The 19,750-nt window shown below is 34.0% G+C and overlaps 2 protein-coding genes and 1 long non-coding RNA gene across 6 annotated transcripts; 1 reads left to right on the top strand and 2 right to left on the bottom strand.

Annotated features, from left to right (window-relative positions):
- The first annotated feature begins 14 nt into the window (after nt 1–14).
- On the top strand, nt 15–1,302 carry LOC127085976 (uncharacterized). The gene is made up of 3 exons (XR_007789361.1): nt 15–137; nt 377–455; nt 772–1,302. It is a non-coding gene; the product is annotated as an uncharacterized LOC127085976 (long non-coding RNA).
- A 629-nt stretch (nt 1,303–1,931) lies between these two features.
- LOC127085975 (uncharacterized) lies at nt 1,932–5,986 on the bottom strand. The gene is made up of 4 exons (XM_051026581.1): nt 5,735–5,986; nt 4,324–4,417; nt 4,116–4,220; nt 1,932–2,435 (listed from the first exon to the last, which is right to left on the bottom strand). Exons 1-4 carry the CDS (start codon nt 5,875–5,877, stop codon nt 2,166–2,168), a joined length of 612 nt encoding a protein of 203 aa, XP_050882538.1. The 5' UTR covers nt 5,878–5,986; the 3' UTR covers nt 1,932–2,165.
- Nucleotides 5,987–9,357: 3,371 nt separating this feature from the next.
- Nucleotides 9,358–13,075, bottom strand: LOC127085974 (pentatricopeptide repeat-containing protein At3g24000, mitochondrial). Of its 4 annotated transcripts, none has more exons than XM_051026577.1 (4): nt 12,364–13,075; nt 10,576–11,766; nt 10,364–10,438; nt 9,358–9,850 (listed from the first exon to the last, which is right to left on the bottom strand). In XM_051026577.1, the coding sequence occupies exons 1-2, from the start codon at nt 12,858–12,860 to the stop codon at nt 10,746–10,748; spliced, it is 1,518 nt and encodes a 505-aa protein (XP_050882534.1). In that variant the 5' UTR covers nt 12,861–13,075; the 3' UTR covers nt 9,358–9,850; nt 10,364–10,438; nt 10,576–10,745. The 4 variants fall into 4 exon arrangements, with proteins under 4 accessions (XP_050882534.1, XP_050882533.1, XP_050882537.1 ...); XM_051026576.1 differs by having other exon boundaries at nt 10,364–10,435; XM_051026580.1 differs by having other exon boundaries at nt 10,694–11,766.
- Between the last annotated feature and the right edge of the window lie 6,675 nt (nt 13,076–19,750).

Raw genomic sequence — 19,750 nt, 5'->3', positions numbered from 1 at the left:
AAAATTAAAAAGAACGCAACTTGAAACGTTTCATTATTTCATTTACACTTTGCTAGTTTTCATTTTCACTCTCTCTTCTTAGAAGAAATCCTAAAACTTGAGCGCTGAAGAAGATACCTAAAACCAAGGTGAAACAGGTAATCCGACTCTTCTATTCGTACAATTTCTTATATATATTTTGTTTTCTTTTTTTTAAGAACAACACAAATCAATTCTTAAAGTTCTTATGTTGATTCCTTTCTTTAACAAATCATTGTTCCTGACTTTGTTGATTCCATTTGCTTTCCTCTTGATTCCATAATCATAATAAATATTTATTTTCTTCACTATGTTTTTAGAGCATCTCTTCATCTCATTTTGTTGTTTTGTGAATTAGGTGGAAGTGTCTCTAGCTCCTTCTAGGTGGAAGTGTATCTTGCTCCTTCTCACTTGTTAAGAGACTCAAGGAAGAAAAGGTATTGTTGTTATTGATTTTTTGTATGATTTTTTGATTTTGTTTTGTTTGGTCATTGGGTTAGGGTTTAGAAAAAAATTACGAGATATTGTTTCTTGAGGTACAATTTGTTGTTTTTTGGATGGAGATTGTTCAATTTTTTTATCTGTTTGGAATATTAAATCTATAGAAGTATAGTGAAAAAAAATATTAAATATGTAGTGATTCTGTTATTCAAAATGATTTATAATTGTGGTCATTTAAGATTGTTTCTGGAATTGATGACAACCCCGTGATTGTTGCTAATTTCAAAAATGAAGAAAAGTGTTTTGTTGCAGAGAAAATTTCAGCGATGATTCTTACGAAGATGAAGGAGATAGAAGATAAATTTTTGGAATCAAAGGTTAAAGACACCGTGCTTGTTTATTTCAATGATTCTTAGAGAAAAGCCACTAAAGACGTTGGTGTCATTGTCGAACTCAATGTCATTCCAAAAGTGATGTAGCTACTGCAAGACTTTTTCAATGGAAATGATCTATGTTTGAGCATCAATCCTAATGAGGTTGTTGCTTATGATGCAACTGTCGAGGCTACATTGTTAACTGACGACATAAAGTTTATTCCAGACTTAGTGATGTGAGATATTATACCATTGTCACTTGGTATAATGGTAAAAAGAGATGTCATGAATGTATTGATTCCAAGAAATTCTACGATTCCTATAAAGAAGAAACAAGTATACCACACACGTGAAGATGACCAATCCGGGGTCTCCACTGATGTCTTTATGAAGTTCAAACTTTTTATGCATAATTTTGAAGAATTATTTTGTTGTTTAGTTTGATTGCATACTTCTCTACGATTATGGTATTTTGGACTTATTTCTTTTGCTTTTTTATTTCGTGTTTGCAGATTTAAGATTGAGCTTAGAATACATAATAAGTTTATAAAAATTTATTGTTAGTGATATAGAATTAAAACACTAAACTATGATTATTGTCAGGGAAATGTGTATGTGTATATTTTATGTCACATTAGAACATGTTTAATGTCATTTTAATTTAATGACTTTGGTTTGAATCAAAGAATGTAACAAAATTCTAATTTAATGCCGTTAAATTTAAGATTATACTAATATAAAATTCTGGTATATTAAATAGTTCTGGTAACTTTAATCACAATTTGTTTATTGTCCAAGTCCGATCTCTTATCTAGCTATAAGATTTCAATTTAATCCCGACTATTTTAATTTTTGTCATGCTCTCATGTCACATCATTCCAATTTAAGATTTTTTTCCTAACATTTAACAGAAATAATTAATTTAACTAACATAATAGTATAAAATCTAAAATTAAGTTAATGGACTTCGGGTCTAATTAAGTCTATATCATATTATCATATAGGCAAGTTTTTCTTTTTAACAAGGATGGAATCATAACAAAAGGGCAAAGTGCAAAGAACATGAGTTACCCTACTCTTTTTCATAAAAACAAAATAGAAACGGCCAAAAGTTAAGAGGTTCGAATTAGAGTACTCATCTGAATAATCATCCACTTCCATCAAGTAACAAAGTTTAAAACACATGTAAATAAATTTTCTTGATATTCTTTTGTCTATTTTAATATAAATAAATTCATGAGCTGCATTTTAGGGTGCCTATGTACATTTCATTGGTTGTAGACACATCCCAATATTTGTTACTAAGCATTTCAGTAATGAATCAGCAAAGTATCACTCTGCTTCAAGTGCTGCAATCTCATATCTGACTTCTTCAAGATGTTCATTGATGACCATTACAGCATCCTGGACACCTCTAATAGCTTCGTTGAGAGCATTATCAAACTCGGCATCCGCTTCTGCTTCTTCAGTCCCAGAAGCTTCAGTGATTTCCTTGACATGAACACATTCATGCTCGGTGTGCTTTGTAAATTTGCAATTCTCATGGCTCACGAGTCTTTCAGATGGTCGACCGGCTTTCTTTAACAGCTGAATGGTAGCTGTCTTTAAAGTGAAGTGATTGTCAGCAAAATACCAAACACTTGAATAGAGAGTTAAGTGCAGTATAAAAGCATGAAGAGTTCAAAAACATTAAGGCAATTCAGAGCAAGAAGAACAACCATGGTTGTCAAAATCGGGATCTCGATAAAGATCGTTAGGGTACAGAAAAAACTTAAATCGTAGGATTGTAAGATCCTAGCAGATAGACAAAATTATAACTAGGAAAAATAACTTTTAACATAAAATTCTCATTAATTTAATCATCAATAGCAAATATTTTATCAAAAAAAACATAACAGAAGGTGAATCAATACAGAATTCTCAAAGTTCCAATGGCTATTGTCTGCGGGTGCAATTCTCAAAAGCTCATTTAAACCATTGCAAGTCCCAAAACCCTAAAATATGTGCACAGCCGTCAGTAGAGATGTTTGCGGTGCGGTTTGGATCGGTTTTGAGGCAAATAATCATCCGATCCAAAGATAAATTTACTTGCGGTTTGGTTTGGCTTTAGATGATTGGTTTAAATAATCAAATCAAATCCAATCCAATTTCATGCGGTTTGATTTGGATCGGTTTTAGATATCCAAATTACAAATTACATTTTTTATTAATATTATAAAAATTCTAATAAATAATAAGTGTGATATAATATATATAACATACACTATATTAAAAGTTAATATTACAAAATGATAATGATCGCTTATGGTTGAAACAAATGAAATAATAAAACTAAATAGATTAAATCGAACTAGTAAATAGTATTTATGAAAATAAGTATCATCTAATAATAAATTAACACAACATATCATACTAATAAAAAATAAATAAGTATATATATATATATATATATATATATATATATATTATATATATATATATATATATATATATATATATATATATATATATATATATATATATATATATATATATATATATATATATATATATATATATGCGCGGTTCGGTTCGGTTCGGTTCGGATTGGTTTTGAAAAATCAATCCGAAATCCGATCTGAGCGATTTTTATAGAATGACATCCAAACACATCCCAATAATATTCAGTTTTTTGCGGTTTTCGGTTTTTTTGGATCAATTTGCGATTTTTATTTGGATCGGTTTGGATTTGAATACCCCTAGCCTTCAGGGTTAATTGTGGGTCAATTTATGGGCCGAGCCCAATTGTTTAATGACCTGATCGAAACGGGTCTGAAGCTGGTAAAAACAAAAAATGGATGGTTGGGACCTCAAGATCCCACAATTTAAATATCTTTCTCTAGGAGTTCAACGCTCCAACCAAATCCACAATCTCTGTGCCACTTATATCGGTGGCCGATTACCGGAGCGCGAGATCGGACGATTTCAGGAGTTAGAGCAAGATCCAGATAACGATGAGAACAACTAACTGGTATCTGTTCTTTTAGCTTTACAAAATAGATTTTTCCTTTGTATTTTCAGAAATGATTTATGTTAAAAAAACTGGCTCTGAAGCACTGATATGCTTGAATGGCCAACGATGTTCCAATAATACACAATTAAAAAAATCATAAACATACACGGTAGCATGTTTAAGTTTGAACATTGGCATTACACAGAAAAAAGAACACTTCATGTGCATCAATACAAACAGGTGAAGTTTGTTTTTTAGTAAAAAGATATGTACTTAAACTAGAGGCATACCAGATGCAGTTTCTGCTTTTCCTGATCTTGAACAGCTCTAAGGATTTGTGCTAGATCACTGCGGCTATAGTCAGGACTCTGAAACAGTGACTCCATTTCGAGGACCTATGCTAAATCAGAAAAGAAAATAAATGTTAAAGAAATGCGGTAAAATTAAACTTTTTTTTTATATATTAGAAGAAGATAATGTTAGGATCATGTGTCAAACTTGTTTTGAGCAATCATTAAACTCTTTCGTGATTCCACTGCAAAGCTGCTGGTAAGCCAATTCCCCTCCAGAAGTCATGTAGTCAGAAAATCCACTGCCAATAGTAAAATTCCAATGTAATCAGGAAATATTTGGCAGGTAATATTGGCTCACTATCAGAGATCCAATTGCCCTACTGCGACACTCTGATATGGACTATGAATTTTCATAGTAGAACAAAGGGAACGTTTCTTTATATTTTTGGATTTTAATTACATAATACGAAAGCATACTATAGCGGCATAACGTAGTAGAGCTGCCTTTGGCCGCTATAGGACACACTAGCAGAGAAATTTAGTATAGCAGATAATGCAGCAGCCAAAATAGCACACTTCACAAGGGCTTTCAGTTGGGGTGTTAGAATTTCACAATTAAAATACACCATAACAGACAGCCACCGGGCTTCTCCTATCTCTCAGTATCTCATTACTTTTATCATTTTTCACCGATACTCACATCCAGTTTTTGAGTTTTATGCATTACTATAGTACACTATTGTCAGATAGAGGCAGTAGTGTTTGAACAAGTTGTTATTGTTCCACCATACGTTATGCAGTTCAACCTGTTGTCAAATAAAAGCAGATGCAGTGGCCACAATAGCGGCATCCACAACCACTATGGTACTGCACCTCAAAATGAAGTAAAAATTCCAAAAAAGCCCTAAAAAATCAAATGTCGGGGCTTTTCAGTTGGGGTGTTCCAGGAATTTTGCAATTAAAATATACCATAACAAACAGTTAGGTTTCTCCTCTCACGTTGTCTCACTCCTACTATCATTTTTGCCAAAAGTCGCATCCAGTTGTTGAGTTTTTATGAAATGTGGCACAATGTTGTCGAATTGCAGCTATAGCTTAGCATGATTAGAACAAATTGTTATTGTTCGTAATAGGCAATTTAGCATAAACTGTTGCCAAATAACAGCGGTAACACGCTGTGGCACATAAGCACCTATGAAACAGACACCAAAAATCCGACATTCACACTTGTTAACACGGATAATAACTTTAAAAAATAATAAATTAAACATAATTATAAGTGTCGGTACCGGGGTTTTAGACACGACACTTACGCCTTTTTTAGTGGTGTTGGTGCTACAAAGAGAAGCACAAGTCGCTATTTTCCGCCATCAACTATAGCAGTATAACAACTTCGATATATAATAGTTGTGATATTTTCAAGTTTTTTTTGTTGCTTCGTCCTTAAACACAAACCCTTAATCACTAGATTCACTATCACAGATGTTAATGAAACTCGCAGAAAATAGATATAATCATTAAGGAAAATTGAAAATTAAAAAAAAAAAAAGTTGTTTATTATGCAATTTCGTGAATCCAAACAAAACCTTGCATTTGAGCAAAAACTAGTAACGAACCTTTTGAGTTTGGAATATGCTTGGGCTCTGCGTTGTTGTATATCGAGAAAATCACGAAGCAGAAGAACGGTTTTGGTTGGATCAATCACTTCCATTGTGTCGTTTATCGAAACCTTCTTCCCAAAATCCAAATCTTCTTCCATCGATTCGATTTTTTCACCTATTCTTTCGGTTTGTTTTGGTTTTTTTTTTTTTAATCAAAACGGCATTTTATGAGATCTAACTGGTGTCGTTTTTATGAGGTAAACGACTTGGTTGTGAATCGTGTTAAGAGAAGTTTAGAACTATTATGGAAACTACGCCGTTTTAGAGCTAATTTCTAAATTAATTAGGCGTGTATTTTTCAGTTTTTCTTACAAAGGATTTTATAATATTATATATTATTGTTTAAAAAAATATACAGAACTAAAAAAAAAACGTCAAATAAAATTATGTTTAAATATCTTTTCTTCAAAATATTACGTTGTATTTTATTTTTTTATTATAACTTTTTTCAAATATTAAAATTTTAAAAAATTATTTAAATTTAATATAAAAATTATTTTTGAAAGTTTTATAATTTCAACTATATTTTAATATTCAATGTATATTTATTTTACATTATATCAAAATTATTCTTTCAACTTATAAAAAATAAATTTAAAAAACTTTTAATATTTTAAATATATATATATATATATATATATATATATATATATATATATATATATATATATATATATATATATATATATATATATATATATATATATATATATATATATATATATATATATATATATATATAAATTTTTTTTTAAAAATAACCAGATTTTTCAAAAAAGTACGACCATAGACCATTCATGTTAATTTGTTTCATCATATATTTAATATATCGTGTATAATTACAGTAGATTAATAAATTATTAAAACTTAGTTGAAATTTTTTTCACTTAGTTTTAAAATAATGTATAATTACATTAGATTAATTTGTTTCATCTCTATATATTTGTCTTAATTATTTTCACTTAGAACTTGTATACCTATTTTAAAATTTTAAATTAACTAAATATATATTTAATTTTATTTTATCATTATTTTAAAATATATAAATTAAAAATATTATTTAATATTTGTATTTTAATTTCTTAAGAGTACAATCGCAATTTTATATTATAACATTAAATATAAAATATAGATAATATTCATTCGACATATCAAATATGAACGTAGATAGTTAAAATATTGTTTATTTAAAATTCATTATAATAAAATTATATAAAATATATATATTTTATTTTATAAAAAGAATTGTTTAATAAAAAAATATTGTATAAAAGAATATTTTAATTTTATGAAAATAAACATTAAATAAAATAATGGATGAAAAATAATGGATGAAACATAGTGTAAAATAAAATTAAATATTTTAACTAATTATGTTTCACTTCATAACTGACATGACAGAAATCCAGCATCCAAATGAATTTCATTCTTCAAACTGATAACATAACCTCTCAAAAAGAACCATGCCGACATAACCATTTTTCCGTTTTTTCACCAAACTCAAACCAACTGCCAAATGTAACCTCCTATCTAACTTCAAAATGGCACAACAAAAATAATCGAAAAATGCTAACGGAGTAACAACCCTTCATCAATCAACTCTCCATTCCAACCCCTTCACATAACATAATTTTGTTTTCCACCCTCCAACTTCCATAAAAACCTCCAAACCACTATCATTAGAAAAGGGAAAAAAACTCTCTCACGAGAACTTCTTCAACCAACTATAATCTCCCTAACTGAATAACAAAATCTCACAGAGCCAAATTCAACATTGATTCACAGAAGGAGCCTAAAAGAAAATTCTAACAAAGAATTGAAGACTAAACTTCAACCGAGAGAACCTTCCCTTTGGCAACCATTGTGAACTCCCATCACATTACAGAATCCAACTCTGAAAACTCCCTTACAAATCACGCTTCAAAAGCCCTTTCACAACTACACAAGATGCACAAGAGAGAATCCATAGCAGAAAGGGAAAAGAAGCATAGACCAAGGGGAAATCAGTGACAAAAAATTGTAAGAAGAAACTCATGTTTCAAGAAGTTTCGTCAGCTCAAAGAACGTAAGGCACAAATCCAGCTCCTTCATCCTTAATCGACAATGAACCATCTTTATTCTTCAACGATAACGCCACGCCCGCGCACAGATCCTGATCAACCAAGAGCTGAAAAATAATGGATGAAACATAGTGTAAAATAAAATTAAATATTTTAACTAATTATTTTTCATCCATTATTTTATTTTATGTTTATTTTTATAAAATTAAAATATTCTTTTATACAATACTTTTTTTTATTAAACAATTCTTTTTATAAAATAAAAAATATATATTTTATTTAATTTTATTATAATGAATTTTAAGTAAACATAAATATTTTAACTATATACGTTCATATTTGATATGTCGAATGGATATTATCTATATTTTATATTTAATGTTATAATATAAAATTATGATTGTACTCTTAAGAAATTAAAATGCAAATATTAAATAATATTCTTAACTTATATATTTTAAAACAATGATAAAATAAAATTAAATATATATTTAGTTAATTTAAAATTTTAAAATAGGTATAAAAGTTCTAAGTGAAAATAATTAAGACAAATATATAGAGATGAAACAAATTAATCTAATGTAATTATACATTATTTTAAAATTAAGTGAAAAAATTTCAACTAAGTTTTAGTAATTTATTAATCTACTGTAATTATACACGATATATTAAATATATTATGAAACAAATTAACATGAATGGTCTGTGGTACAGTGGTAACATGTTTGACTCTTGATCAAAAGGTTGTGTGTTCAATTTTTGTTGGCGGCAAAATTAAATGACTCATGAAGAGGCGCCTTTTTCGTATTTTTTTTTTTAAAACCTGATTATTTTAAAATATACACATATATATATATATATATATATATATATATATATATATATATATATATATATATATATATATATATATATATATATATATATATATATATATATATATATATATATATATATATATATATATATATATATATATATATATATATATATATATATATATATATATATATTTCTTAAAGATAATACAAACTACTATTAATGGTTTACTAAAATAAGAGCAACTTTTGAAAATGTAAATTATAATATTAGTCTATTCCTTTTTACCGAAATCATAAGATGTAGTATTTTATACGAATTAAAATGTATAATTAGAAAACATAATTAAGTTTACATAAAAATAATATTATTTTTTATTAATTTATATGAAACAGAATTTAAAAAATTGAAAGAGAAAATAATAAACAATAGAGGTTCTTAAAAAATTATTAATGTTGTATTAAAATTATAAAATAATTCATAATATGAAACAAATAGTTTTTGTAAAATAAAATTATAATTTTGGATAATGGCAATATTAATCTGACGAAAGATTAAAATTATTCTTGACTACACACTAAATTTTTTTATTGCAATATTACACTTTTTGAAATAAAAAATAAAAAAATAAAAAAAAAGAGAAATGCATTATATATTGCAATATTGATAGATGAATTTCTTCATTTCAATGTGAAAAAGGTAAATATTCAAAGTACAGATAGCGAAGCTTCAATTAACTAACTTCTTCTAAGTAGAAAAAATACTTTCTTCTAAGTAGAAAAATAACTAACTTTCAGTATTCATCAATCACAGAAAGATGAAGCGGCCGCTCAGATAACAAGCTATGAAAACAACATGACTAAGTTGAGCTGAAGAAGATGAAGACCCGGAGTGCAGTTTTCTCAAACCAAGTGACAATCAAATTCAATATGCTTGGTGTCCTTATGAAAACTTTGATTTTGGAAAACTTATATTACAGACTTCTTGTTACAGTAGAGGCTCGAGATCCACTTATAATTAGAGAAGCAACTGGATTTCACACAAAGTGTCAGCAGGGATACTGTGGTTTGCTTTTTTGACTTCCAGTATATTAGGGAGGAGCCCAAAAGAATGGATAAACCAGACTCGGTCTGAATCAGTAGCATCCTCTGGTTTCGATCTGGCTTGGCCAGAAACAAAGCATCCGAGGTCACTGAAGAGAATCAGAGAGACATTAATACCAAGTTAGCAAAGAGTTTTAACAATAGGATCCATTGAATACAGAATCCGTTTTGGCAATAAAGCATAAGTATGAAAGAGAGAAGATTCTATGGTGCATAATTGGATATAAGTAACCATAATTGTTTATGGGTCATTCTTGTTCCGTGTGACTCGAGGATTTTGACGAGGCTTCCGCGTGCCTCGAGGATTTTGATATGAGACAGCATGTTCAAAACAGAAGGTAAGTAAAAGACAAATGATATAAAAATGGAAGGGATCTAGTCATGGCAAAGACACCATGAAAATAAAAAAGATAAATATTATAACTAATTTTGTAATAATTAAAGGGGCGACTTATTTTTTCATTGAAGAACAAAAAGCAAAAATTGATAACTGACCTAAACAAAAATTGACACCATGAAAATAAACAAGTATATTTTACTAGAGAAGGAGAAAAAAAAACGCTATAAAAATATAATAGACAAGGCATAAGTTGATAACTGACCTAAGCAATGGCCATTTCAGCTGAAATCAGTTATGGGCTTTGAGATGGTAGAACTGCTTGATAGTTGACACCCTGCTTTAAGACGAAAGGAATCCTATAAGATTTATTAATATACTGATTGATCTATCATTTTAGCCCATATTTTTAAAGAACATTACAGGAAGACATAGTTTAGACAGCAGATATTCAAAAGCATAAAAAAGAGAACTAACATTTAGCATACTCCACAAAAGATTATGTCAGACATAAAGCTTTGTGCATAATATTGGTCGACACTTGTAACCCAAAAGAATCATAGCATAAAACCATAACATTTAGCAAACACATTACTTTAATGCTGATCTATTCTTGATTCTGCTCAGATGAACATGGCTGCAGTGTTTTACAGAGCCATGACAAAGGTATCATCCTCGTGTAGCGAATATCCTACTCCCAAATCATTGGTTGATAACCGAGTATTGCTAATTTCATATAGTATCTGGAAAATCATATAAGAAAATGGATGAGAAAGGTCTCCTTGGTAAAATTTATGTTCTCTTCCTGCAATATTTATCCAGCTACAGCCAGGAGTTTTAACCAAACCTAAACCCTTCATCTTTGCTTTAACTGTTGAAACATCATGAGCCATACCACGAGACTGATAAATTCCACACAAAGCTACATAGTTGCTAGTATTATTTGGCTCTAATTGAAAGAGATGATGTGCTGCAATTTCTCCAATTTCGATATTCTTGTGCATGGCACAACCAGCAAGAAGAGCACCCCACATGCTTCCTGTCAATGACGAAGACTTCATTCTTTCCAACAGCCGAAGAGCTTCCTCAAGATACCCACATCGGCTAAAAAGATCCACCATACAGGCATAATGCTCAGCAGTGGGCTCAAATCCATAATCTGAAATCATTGAGTCAAAAATCTTCTTGCCTTGATCCAACAATCCAGAGTGGCTACAACTAGCTAAAATAGCTGTGAGAGTGACAGCATTTGGTCTAAACCCCTCATTTATCATCTCCTCAAACAGAAAAACTGATTCCTCCCCCTTTCCATGCATCCCATAACAGGATATCATAGTTGTCCATGTCACCAAATTTGCACAGCACACGGTTTTGAAGATATTTTCTGAATCTTTCAAGCTACCACATTTTCCATAATTATCGATCAATGCATTCCCAATGGGAACATGAGCATCAAAACCAAAGTTCCTAACAGTAAAGCCATGCACTTCCTTCACTTTCAACAAATCCCCTTCCTTCCCAGAAGCACTCAAAATGCTAGGGAGTGTCATGTAATCCAACTCAATCCCATCTTGATGCTTCAACATTTCTCTAAAACAATGGACAGCATCAGAATACATGCCAGCCCTTCCAAACCCAGAAATCATCAAATTCCATGTCACTGAATCCCTACAAAATATATTGTAAAACAAGTTATTCTATTTACATTGAGACAAATTGCATAAACATGTGAAGAGAGACACTAAGTAGGGTAATCAAACAATGTCCTTTTTGTCCTGTCATATAATTTTAACCATTGAATTCACTAAATGGTACAATCAAAATCATATGCAACAGTTGTCTACATGTTTGGGCATGCAACAAACATGCATCAAAGCAAATTAGACACAAGGCCACAACAATAAATTGTTGTTGTGTCGTTGCTTTCAAATGTGTCCATCATGTTCGATACGTGCACAAATACAACCTCTGGCTATTGGAGCATTGGTGCACCACTAAGGGAGTGTTCGGATACACAATTTAACTAAGCACTTATTATAATAACTTATGTAGAAGTTGTTTCTACAATTAAAGAGTAAATAAGAGCTTATGAAAATAAGCTATCTGGCAAAGCTTTTCAAACCAACTTTAAAACAATTCATAGACATGTCTCATAAGCTATTTTAAAATCTTTTCAATATTTTTTGTCATAAGATAAGTCCAAATGAGACCCTCAGTGTGTGTGACTATATCGTTGATACATAAATTATAAATTATTTTGCGTACCGAGGAGCATTATGATTGTTGAACACAGATAAAGCCTGAGACATGGTGCCACATTTGACATAAAACTCAAGGACAGAGTTAGTTACAACAACAACTTCCCCATACCCAAGCTTTATAACCAAACAATGACACATCCATCCAAACCAAGAATCACCTATTCCAATAGCAATTTTAAACAAAGGAGGCAAGGTGTAACGATCAGGCAACGACCCACTTCGTTTAAAGGCTTCAAAAACTGTTAAAGCATCGAAATACATTGAACTGTGAGTGTAAGAAGCAATCAAGATGTTCCAAGAATGCATATTTCTTTGTGGCATTCTGTCAAACAGCTTGCGAGCATGGTTCACTAGGCCTAATTTTGTGTAGGATAATAAGAGGTCTGTTTCGAGAATGACGTTTGGAAGTAGAGATTGGAGGAGGGTTTGGGCGTGGCATTGTGAGGTAGTGGAGTGTGATGTGCAAGTTCGAAGTAGTGATGATAAGAATTTTCTTGACATTGTTATTGATCGTGTTGTGGAATTGGTTCAGTGAAGGTAGCCCTGATGATGGTAATGTCGCGAATTTGAATTTACCAAAGTAGAATTTACTTTGATTGCCGGTTTTGTGGGACAGTGTGGTTGCAATGGCATTTGGTGTTTTGGAGCGGGAAAGGCATCAAAACGATCTAGAGCAAGCGACATGTTAATTATTTATTTTTAAAATTAAAAGTTAAAAACACTATTTTATCGATCAGGATCTAGTTTGTCGAGCCGAGAACTGAAGGGTATAGTGAATTAGAAAGATAAAAAAATGGAAATGTAATTGATTCGGCAAAAACACGGGTGATTTAATCGGATCATCTGCCAAATCAATTAGTCAATGAGTTTGCTTGAACTAACATATTGTATTTTTTATTTTTTGGTATTAAATATTTTGGGAGTGAAAAAAATTTAAAATAGTATGATAGTGATAATGATGAGATTATAAAGGATGTCTTTGTAACCTTCAAACTTCAAAAAAAATGGAAGACTACAGATGAAAAGTAGGGACTTATTTTGCTACAAATGATGACTTTAAGGAGGCTATAAGAACCCATGTTATACATTCAGGAAGAAACTTGAAATTTAAGAAAAATGACAAAAGGAGGATGAGAGTGAAGTGTAAGGATGGTTGTCCATGGGAGGCATATTGTGCAAATATAAAAGGGCAAGAAACTTGGCAATTGAAGACAATAGTGGGCAGACATACATGTAGCGGGGATTATAAGGTTAGGTTCCTAAATTTCAAGTGGTTAGGCAAAAAGATTCAAAACAATGTTAGAGAGGACCCGAATTTGAAGTTGAGTGATATTATGGAGAAGACACATGAAAAGTGGAATGTAGGCATCAACAAGACACTAGCATATAAAGCAAAGACACTTTTTGTTGACATTGTGGATGGTTCATTTAGGGAGCAATATAGAAGAATCCATTATTATGGCCATGAACTGTTAAGGGCAAATCCATGATCAATTGTTAAAATTACAAGTCAGTCATTTCAAGGAGAAGAGGAAAATAGTGAACACCCTGAGAGGCAAATGAATTCTCACTTCCAAAGGATGTATATATGCCTCAAAGCTTGCAAGGAAATTTTCTTCAAATGCAAACCTATTATAGGATTGAGTGGGTGTTTCTTAAATAGATATTATGGTGGACAAATGTTAGAACAAGATTTTGGTTCTGCAATATATCTTTAAGTTTTTATGATAATAAAGAATGAAACAATTTGGTACCGTATTAATTTTCTCTAAGTGTGCAGGTTTCTAAGGAAAAATAAATCTGATAAGAACAGTATCTGACAACTAGCAAAGTCCCGAACTGTTAATCCAACGCTGAAGAGATCCTATCTGACTAGGACAAAGAACTCCTCTGAATAAATCATCTACAGAATCAGTCACTCAATCTCACATCTGGAGACCTTGAATATGTGTACATCAAAAGACTCTAGATAACGTACACCTGAAGATTTTGAAGACTTGCACACCCGAAGGCTCTAAAGACTTTATATCTTAATATCAGTCAAAGCTAACATTGAAGATTATTTATCAAACAACTATCTGAAGAATACAAGCTCTATTCAAAGACTCTGAACTCCGCTCACTCTGATTCACGCTCATCAGATCATCTGACTTAGAAAAAGCATAAACTTAATCAAGAAGTATTCTAAGTATGGTATGATTTTATATATGGATAGTATTGACTATGTTCCAAAACTGCTATGGAAAGGGACAAGAAAATTAATATCATTAAGCCACATTATTGGCAAGATATCACCATCAATATTCTCTCCAACGGTATCATCTCCAAGCACTATAAAAAGGTTTCATTATCATCATACCAACAAACGAAGCTATCACACAAGAATTCTATTATACACCTTGAATCATATACTAAATTCTTGTCATTGTATAATTCAGTTGTCACGCACGAGTTGCTCCTCATAGTGTGATCATTGATCGTCTGTTTTAATTGTGTTCATTTTGCTTATCTAGAAGCACAAAACACACTCTTGTAATTCTCAATAGTTGTTGTAACTCCTCAAGTGACTTGTGAAGTCTGTAGACTTTAGATGGCTAAGAGATTGTTGAACTCTTAGATGATTGTTGTTATCTTTCTAGATTATTGGATTAAGTCCTTATTAAAGGCGAAATCACATTGGCCGGGTGCACTATAGTAGCTTTAATTTTCAAGTGAACCATGATAAACTTCTTTGTTGTTTGTTATTATCTTTGTGTGTGTAGCGTTGCTAAAAGTTTTTTTATTTTCATATTCAAACCCCCATTTCTTGTTTTTCTCTACCTTCAACAAATACTAGTTGCCATTGGGAGGGATTAAAATGACCAAATGCTTCCAATTGCATATGCGGTTGTTAAGGGTGAGACTAAAGATTCATGGAGTTGGTTTTTAGAATTATTGACAGCTAGTTTGGGAGGGGTCAGATTGTGCAAAACATATACCTTCATAAGAGAACAAAAGGTTAAATCTAACTTTGAATTTTACCTATTTCATATATATCACCAAATATTTTAACACCTTGAAAATTTCTAATAGCAGGGCTTGTTACTAGCTATTGAGGAGTTACTTGGTAATGTTGACCAGAGGTTTTGTGTCAGACATTTATATAGCAGCTTCAAGAAGAAGTTTCCTGGTCTAAAACTGAAGGAATTGATGTGGAGGGTGCCCCTATTCAATCAACTGGGAACATGAACGGATGAGAGCAACGGCTGTCAGACTTTCAGGGTAAGCAGGGATTGAATACCGAAGAACCGTAGAAATTTGCACCCTGCGGGGATCCAAGAGTAACTTCAACTGGATCTGATGTTTGTCACTGAACAAAGAAACCACATCCAGACATCGAAGGACGATGAATGGGAATAGAAATCACCACTAGACGCCAACGGACGACTAGGAAAAACTCGACGTTTATCGAAACCAACGGAGAGGTAAACAGACATCAACGGATGACCTGTGGGGATAATACAACTAAACGTCAACGGACGCATAGGAAAAACTCAACATTTACCGAAACCAACGAAGAGGTAACCAGACATTAATGAATGACTGGGAAGAAATAAATACATCTAGATGTCAACGGACAACTAGGAAAACTCGACGTTTATCGACACCAACGGAGAGGTGACTCACTAGGGATCAAGATCACGACAGGGAGCAAACAGGAAGGAACACCAAGGATACCAGGTTGTAGGCACAAAACAGGTGGCCGACCAAAGCGTGAATTGGTTTGTACTCCAAAACACTCATCATCCTGAAGAGGGCTAGAAAAGCAATCTTGTTAAAGGATGGACATTCGATTCCACAAGGAATACAAATCTTACTCAACCGGGGAAACAAACAAAGGGTTCAACCAAAGAGCGCATGAGATATATTATCTATAGCCGTCAAAACGTAGATAATATACTCGCATGAAAGATTATCCATAACCGGTTTGTAGGTTGTTAAATGGATAGATCGATCGAAAAGAAAGGCATCGGGATACCGAGACTAGGTATGCAAAGATGACCAATCAAAAGGGGAAACCACAAACATTACCGGCAAACGGTGAATGAAAGAGGACCCGCTGGGGATAAAGTTGCTTAATCAAAGCAAATATCCGAAAGGTGAAAGGAATATCAATACCGAACCTGGATAATGATAACCACGAAGAGGAGATTACATCTACCGGTTAGTAGGTAGAAAACCACGGAACAGTAACCGTCATCAACTAGGATGAGCACAAGGGTTGACTCCACAACAGGGGAGAACAGAGGATTCACATCTACCGGTTAGTAGGTAGAAGACCACAAAGATAGGACTTACAACTACCGGGTAGTAGGTAGAAGCCAACAAATTCCGCTGAGGATAAGATGAATGAGTGCCGGTTAATGAGCAACTGTTCATTTATACCACAGGGAAACACAAGAGACAGCCACAAGGAAACCAGTTTAGGATCAATCCAAAAAGGCATACTGAATCAAGACTCATCCTAATGAGGAAAGAACTCAATAGGGAAAACCCACCCCATTATGTGTGTAGGGGGGAAACGGAAACAACCGTCATCCACGAGGATATAACTCAGTGGGGAGTGCAGAAGGAAATGACAGACACTTTATGCCTAAGGGGTCGACTCTATATGGAGAGATCAGACACACCCACATCCGCTAGGGGAATAGATCCAAGTTGGCAAGATGCTACCAATTGTGGGGGTAGCATTGCTGGGGATACCCACTCAACTAAGGAGTCACTTGTTGGGAAAACACCTCTCTACCCTACTGGGGAACCCAATTCTGAGATCGATCCAATGTCGTGATGCTAAACTCCTTCCGACAACCCATTCTCGGATGGTCACCGCGGCCTAGGGCTAATGGATATGTTCGCAATGCTGATGCATGAGTTTTTTTTTTAAACGCAATGCCCCATGATCATGGAAATGCTACGCACTAAATGATGCAATATGCTATGCTTATCTAAATGATGAATGCATAAAAACACATCTCCTCCAGAGACAACACCGGGGAGCTCCAGGAACTATGCTGAGGATTTCAATACCACGTCAATTTCCACCCTGCTGGGGAAAGACAACCCTTGCTGAGGATGAACTCCATCGAACCCGAACTGCTTGGGGATTACCCTGCTAGGGGAAAACACCAATGATTATCTCTACTGGGGATAATTTCACCGGACCCGATCCGCTTGAGGACCTTGCTGGGGGAAAAGCTATCAACGCACACCTCTTCTATGGAGATCCACTAGGGGAAAACACTCCACACCCTGATGAGGAAACGCATAACTCTGTTAGGGAAAGGCCTACACCACTCTGCTGAGGAAATAATATACTAGGCCACACTGGGGATAGACGTCCACAACCCTGCCGGGGACAAGCGTTCACGACCACATCGGGGATACATCCTCAACCCTTAGGAACAATCTACCCATTGACGCTTCCACTAGGGATATGGCAACCTTCAGGCTTGCTGAGGAGACACCGATCTCGAATCTGCTAGGGAGATAACACTCTCAAACCCACTAGGGAGATACGGCTTATTCGACACGGAACACCTGTCGACTCGTCGAACACTGGCATTCACCATCCCACCACAGTGTTGACTTTCCACTTTTGAGAATTCCCAGACTCGTCTGGACTTTTCTGATTCATCACCTCGTATTCCCGACTCCTCCGTACTCCACGGAGATCGAACTTCTGGGATTCATACAACTTTCCAGTCCTCAGACTTTGAAGAGTCTTCTTGGTTGCCCTCTAGGATCGTCGTCTCAATTTTCATCTCTTCACCGTTCTTCTATCCCTGGCCCCTGATCGGACTCTACAGGGATCTCTTTTGTCAAAAGGCTTCACATCACAATCTGTCGGTGAATGAAGATATCTAACCGTACCTGCAAAAGAGATTGTTAGATAAAAGCGTGCCCCAGGCGTGCCAACATTTTAACACCTAGGTCTCTCAAACTTCCGAATAAGATCTCCAGATTTCAATCTTATAAGCATGCATCGGAAGGGACCTCTATGTTTCAAAATGCAAATATTCTTTATCAAACTAAACGGATGTTTTCGCAATCAAAGCGGTAATGAAGACAAAAACAAAATTATTTGACTGAACATGCATTTTATTGACAGAAACAAAAAGGTAGCTCACAACCGAGCAACACAGGAAACAATCCCTGAAAAGAGGTGATCGCGCACAAAAGGGAAACTTTATCCTAATGGCAATGTGAAACTGTGATCTCATCGGGTTCCAACTCGGTTACACCCCATATGTCTTCAAGACTTTTCGCACTTTCTGTCTTCTGAACAAGACGCTTCCGATCAATCTCTGTCGGAGATTATCCATGATGTGTTAACCAAAATATCAACGATTATGCTGGACGCAGTCGTTCGTTCAATCCCTCTTTTGTCTGGACCACCCTTTCGGGTTTTCAGTCCACCAGGATGCCCTTTTTTGCCCAAGTCGCCCTTACGGGGTTTTCGACTTGCCGGGTGTACAAATTATTTTCATTCTTAATTTTTGCCCGAATCTTTTCTCTCTTTTTGGTTCGCTGGGATGCCCATTTTTGCCTGGACTATTTTATTCTTTTCGTCCAGCGGGTCTCTTTTTACGAAGTATCTTCTAATTGCGTCCGCACTCACAGGGGATGGAAAATCCTCACCATCCATGGTCGTCGACAACAAGGCTTTGTCAGAGAAAACCTTCTTGACCACGAATGGGATCCATAACTGTATATCCACTTGCCCCACGATCGTTGAGGAGGAAGGATCCTTTTCAAAACTAGCTCTCCCACGTGGTACGTACGAGGTCGCACTTTTCGGTCAACAACACGCTTCATTCACTGGGCACAACTGCCCCATGACAAGTAACTGTCAGCCTCTTTTCCTCAGTCAGGCTCAATGCGTCATACCGAGTCCTTATCCACTCAGCCTTTTCCAATCAGGACCTCAAATGGTAGCACCGATTCCGTCTCATACACCTGCGAGGAAGGCGTTGCCCCAGTAAATGCACGCACCGAAGATCGATACCCAGGATACAAGCTTCGTACTCAGCCACCATTTTTGGTGCATTCAAATGTTATCCGGGCAACAAAAGGAATGTGGGATCTTTTTGGCGTAACCAAAACGACACTAACTCATCCACATTAACCTCCCCCCATCAGACATCAGAATCCGTTCAGATTCAGGGTCAGGCCCCTCCTCCGGGATCGGTTCCTCACAATCTTTCGATTTGAGCACCTCGAGATGTCCTCATCAGGGAACTCAAATTTCCTTGGTTGATAATCCTCAATGGGTTGCGGGGCGATGTAATCAGACAATACACTCCCCTCGATTTCTTTCTGAGAGGTGTACCGTATATCACAAATCAGTCAGA

The sequence above is a fragment of the Lathyrus oleraceus genome, chromosome 5 (assembly GCF_024323335.1).
Source record: "Lathyrus oleraceus cultivar Zhongwan6 chromosome 5, CAAS_Psat_ZW6_1.0, whole genome shotgun sequence".
In the NCBI taxonomy this organism is placed as follows: Eukaryota; Viridiplantae; Streptophyta; class Magnoliopsida; order Fabales; family Fabaceae; genus Lathyrus; species Lathyrus oleraceus.
The sequence above is the reverse complement of the archived record's forward strand: the minus strand, read 5'-3'. Positions and strand labels throughout refer to the sequence as shown.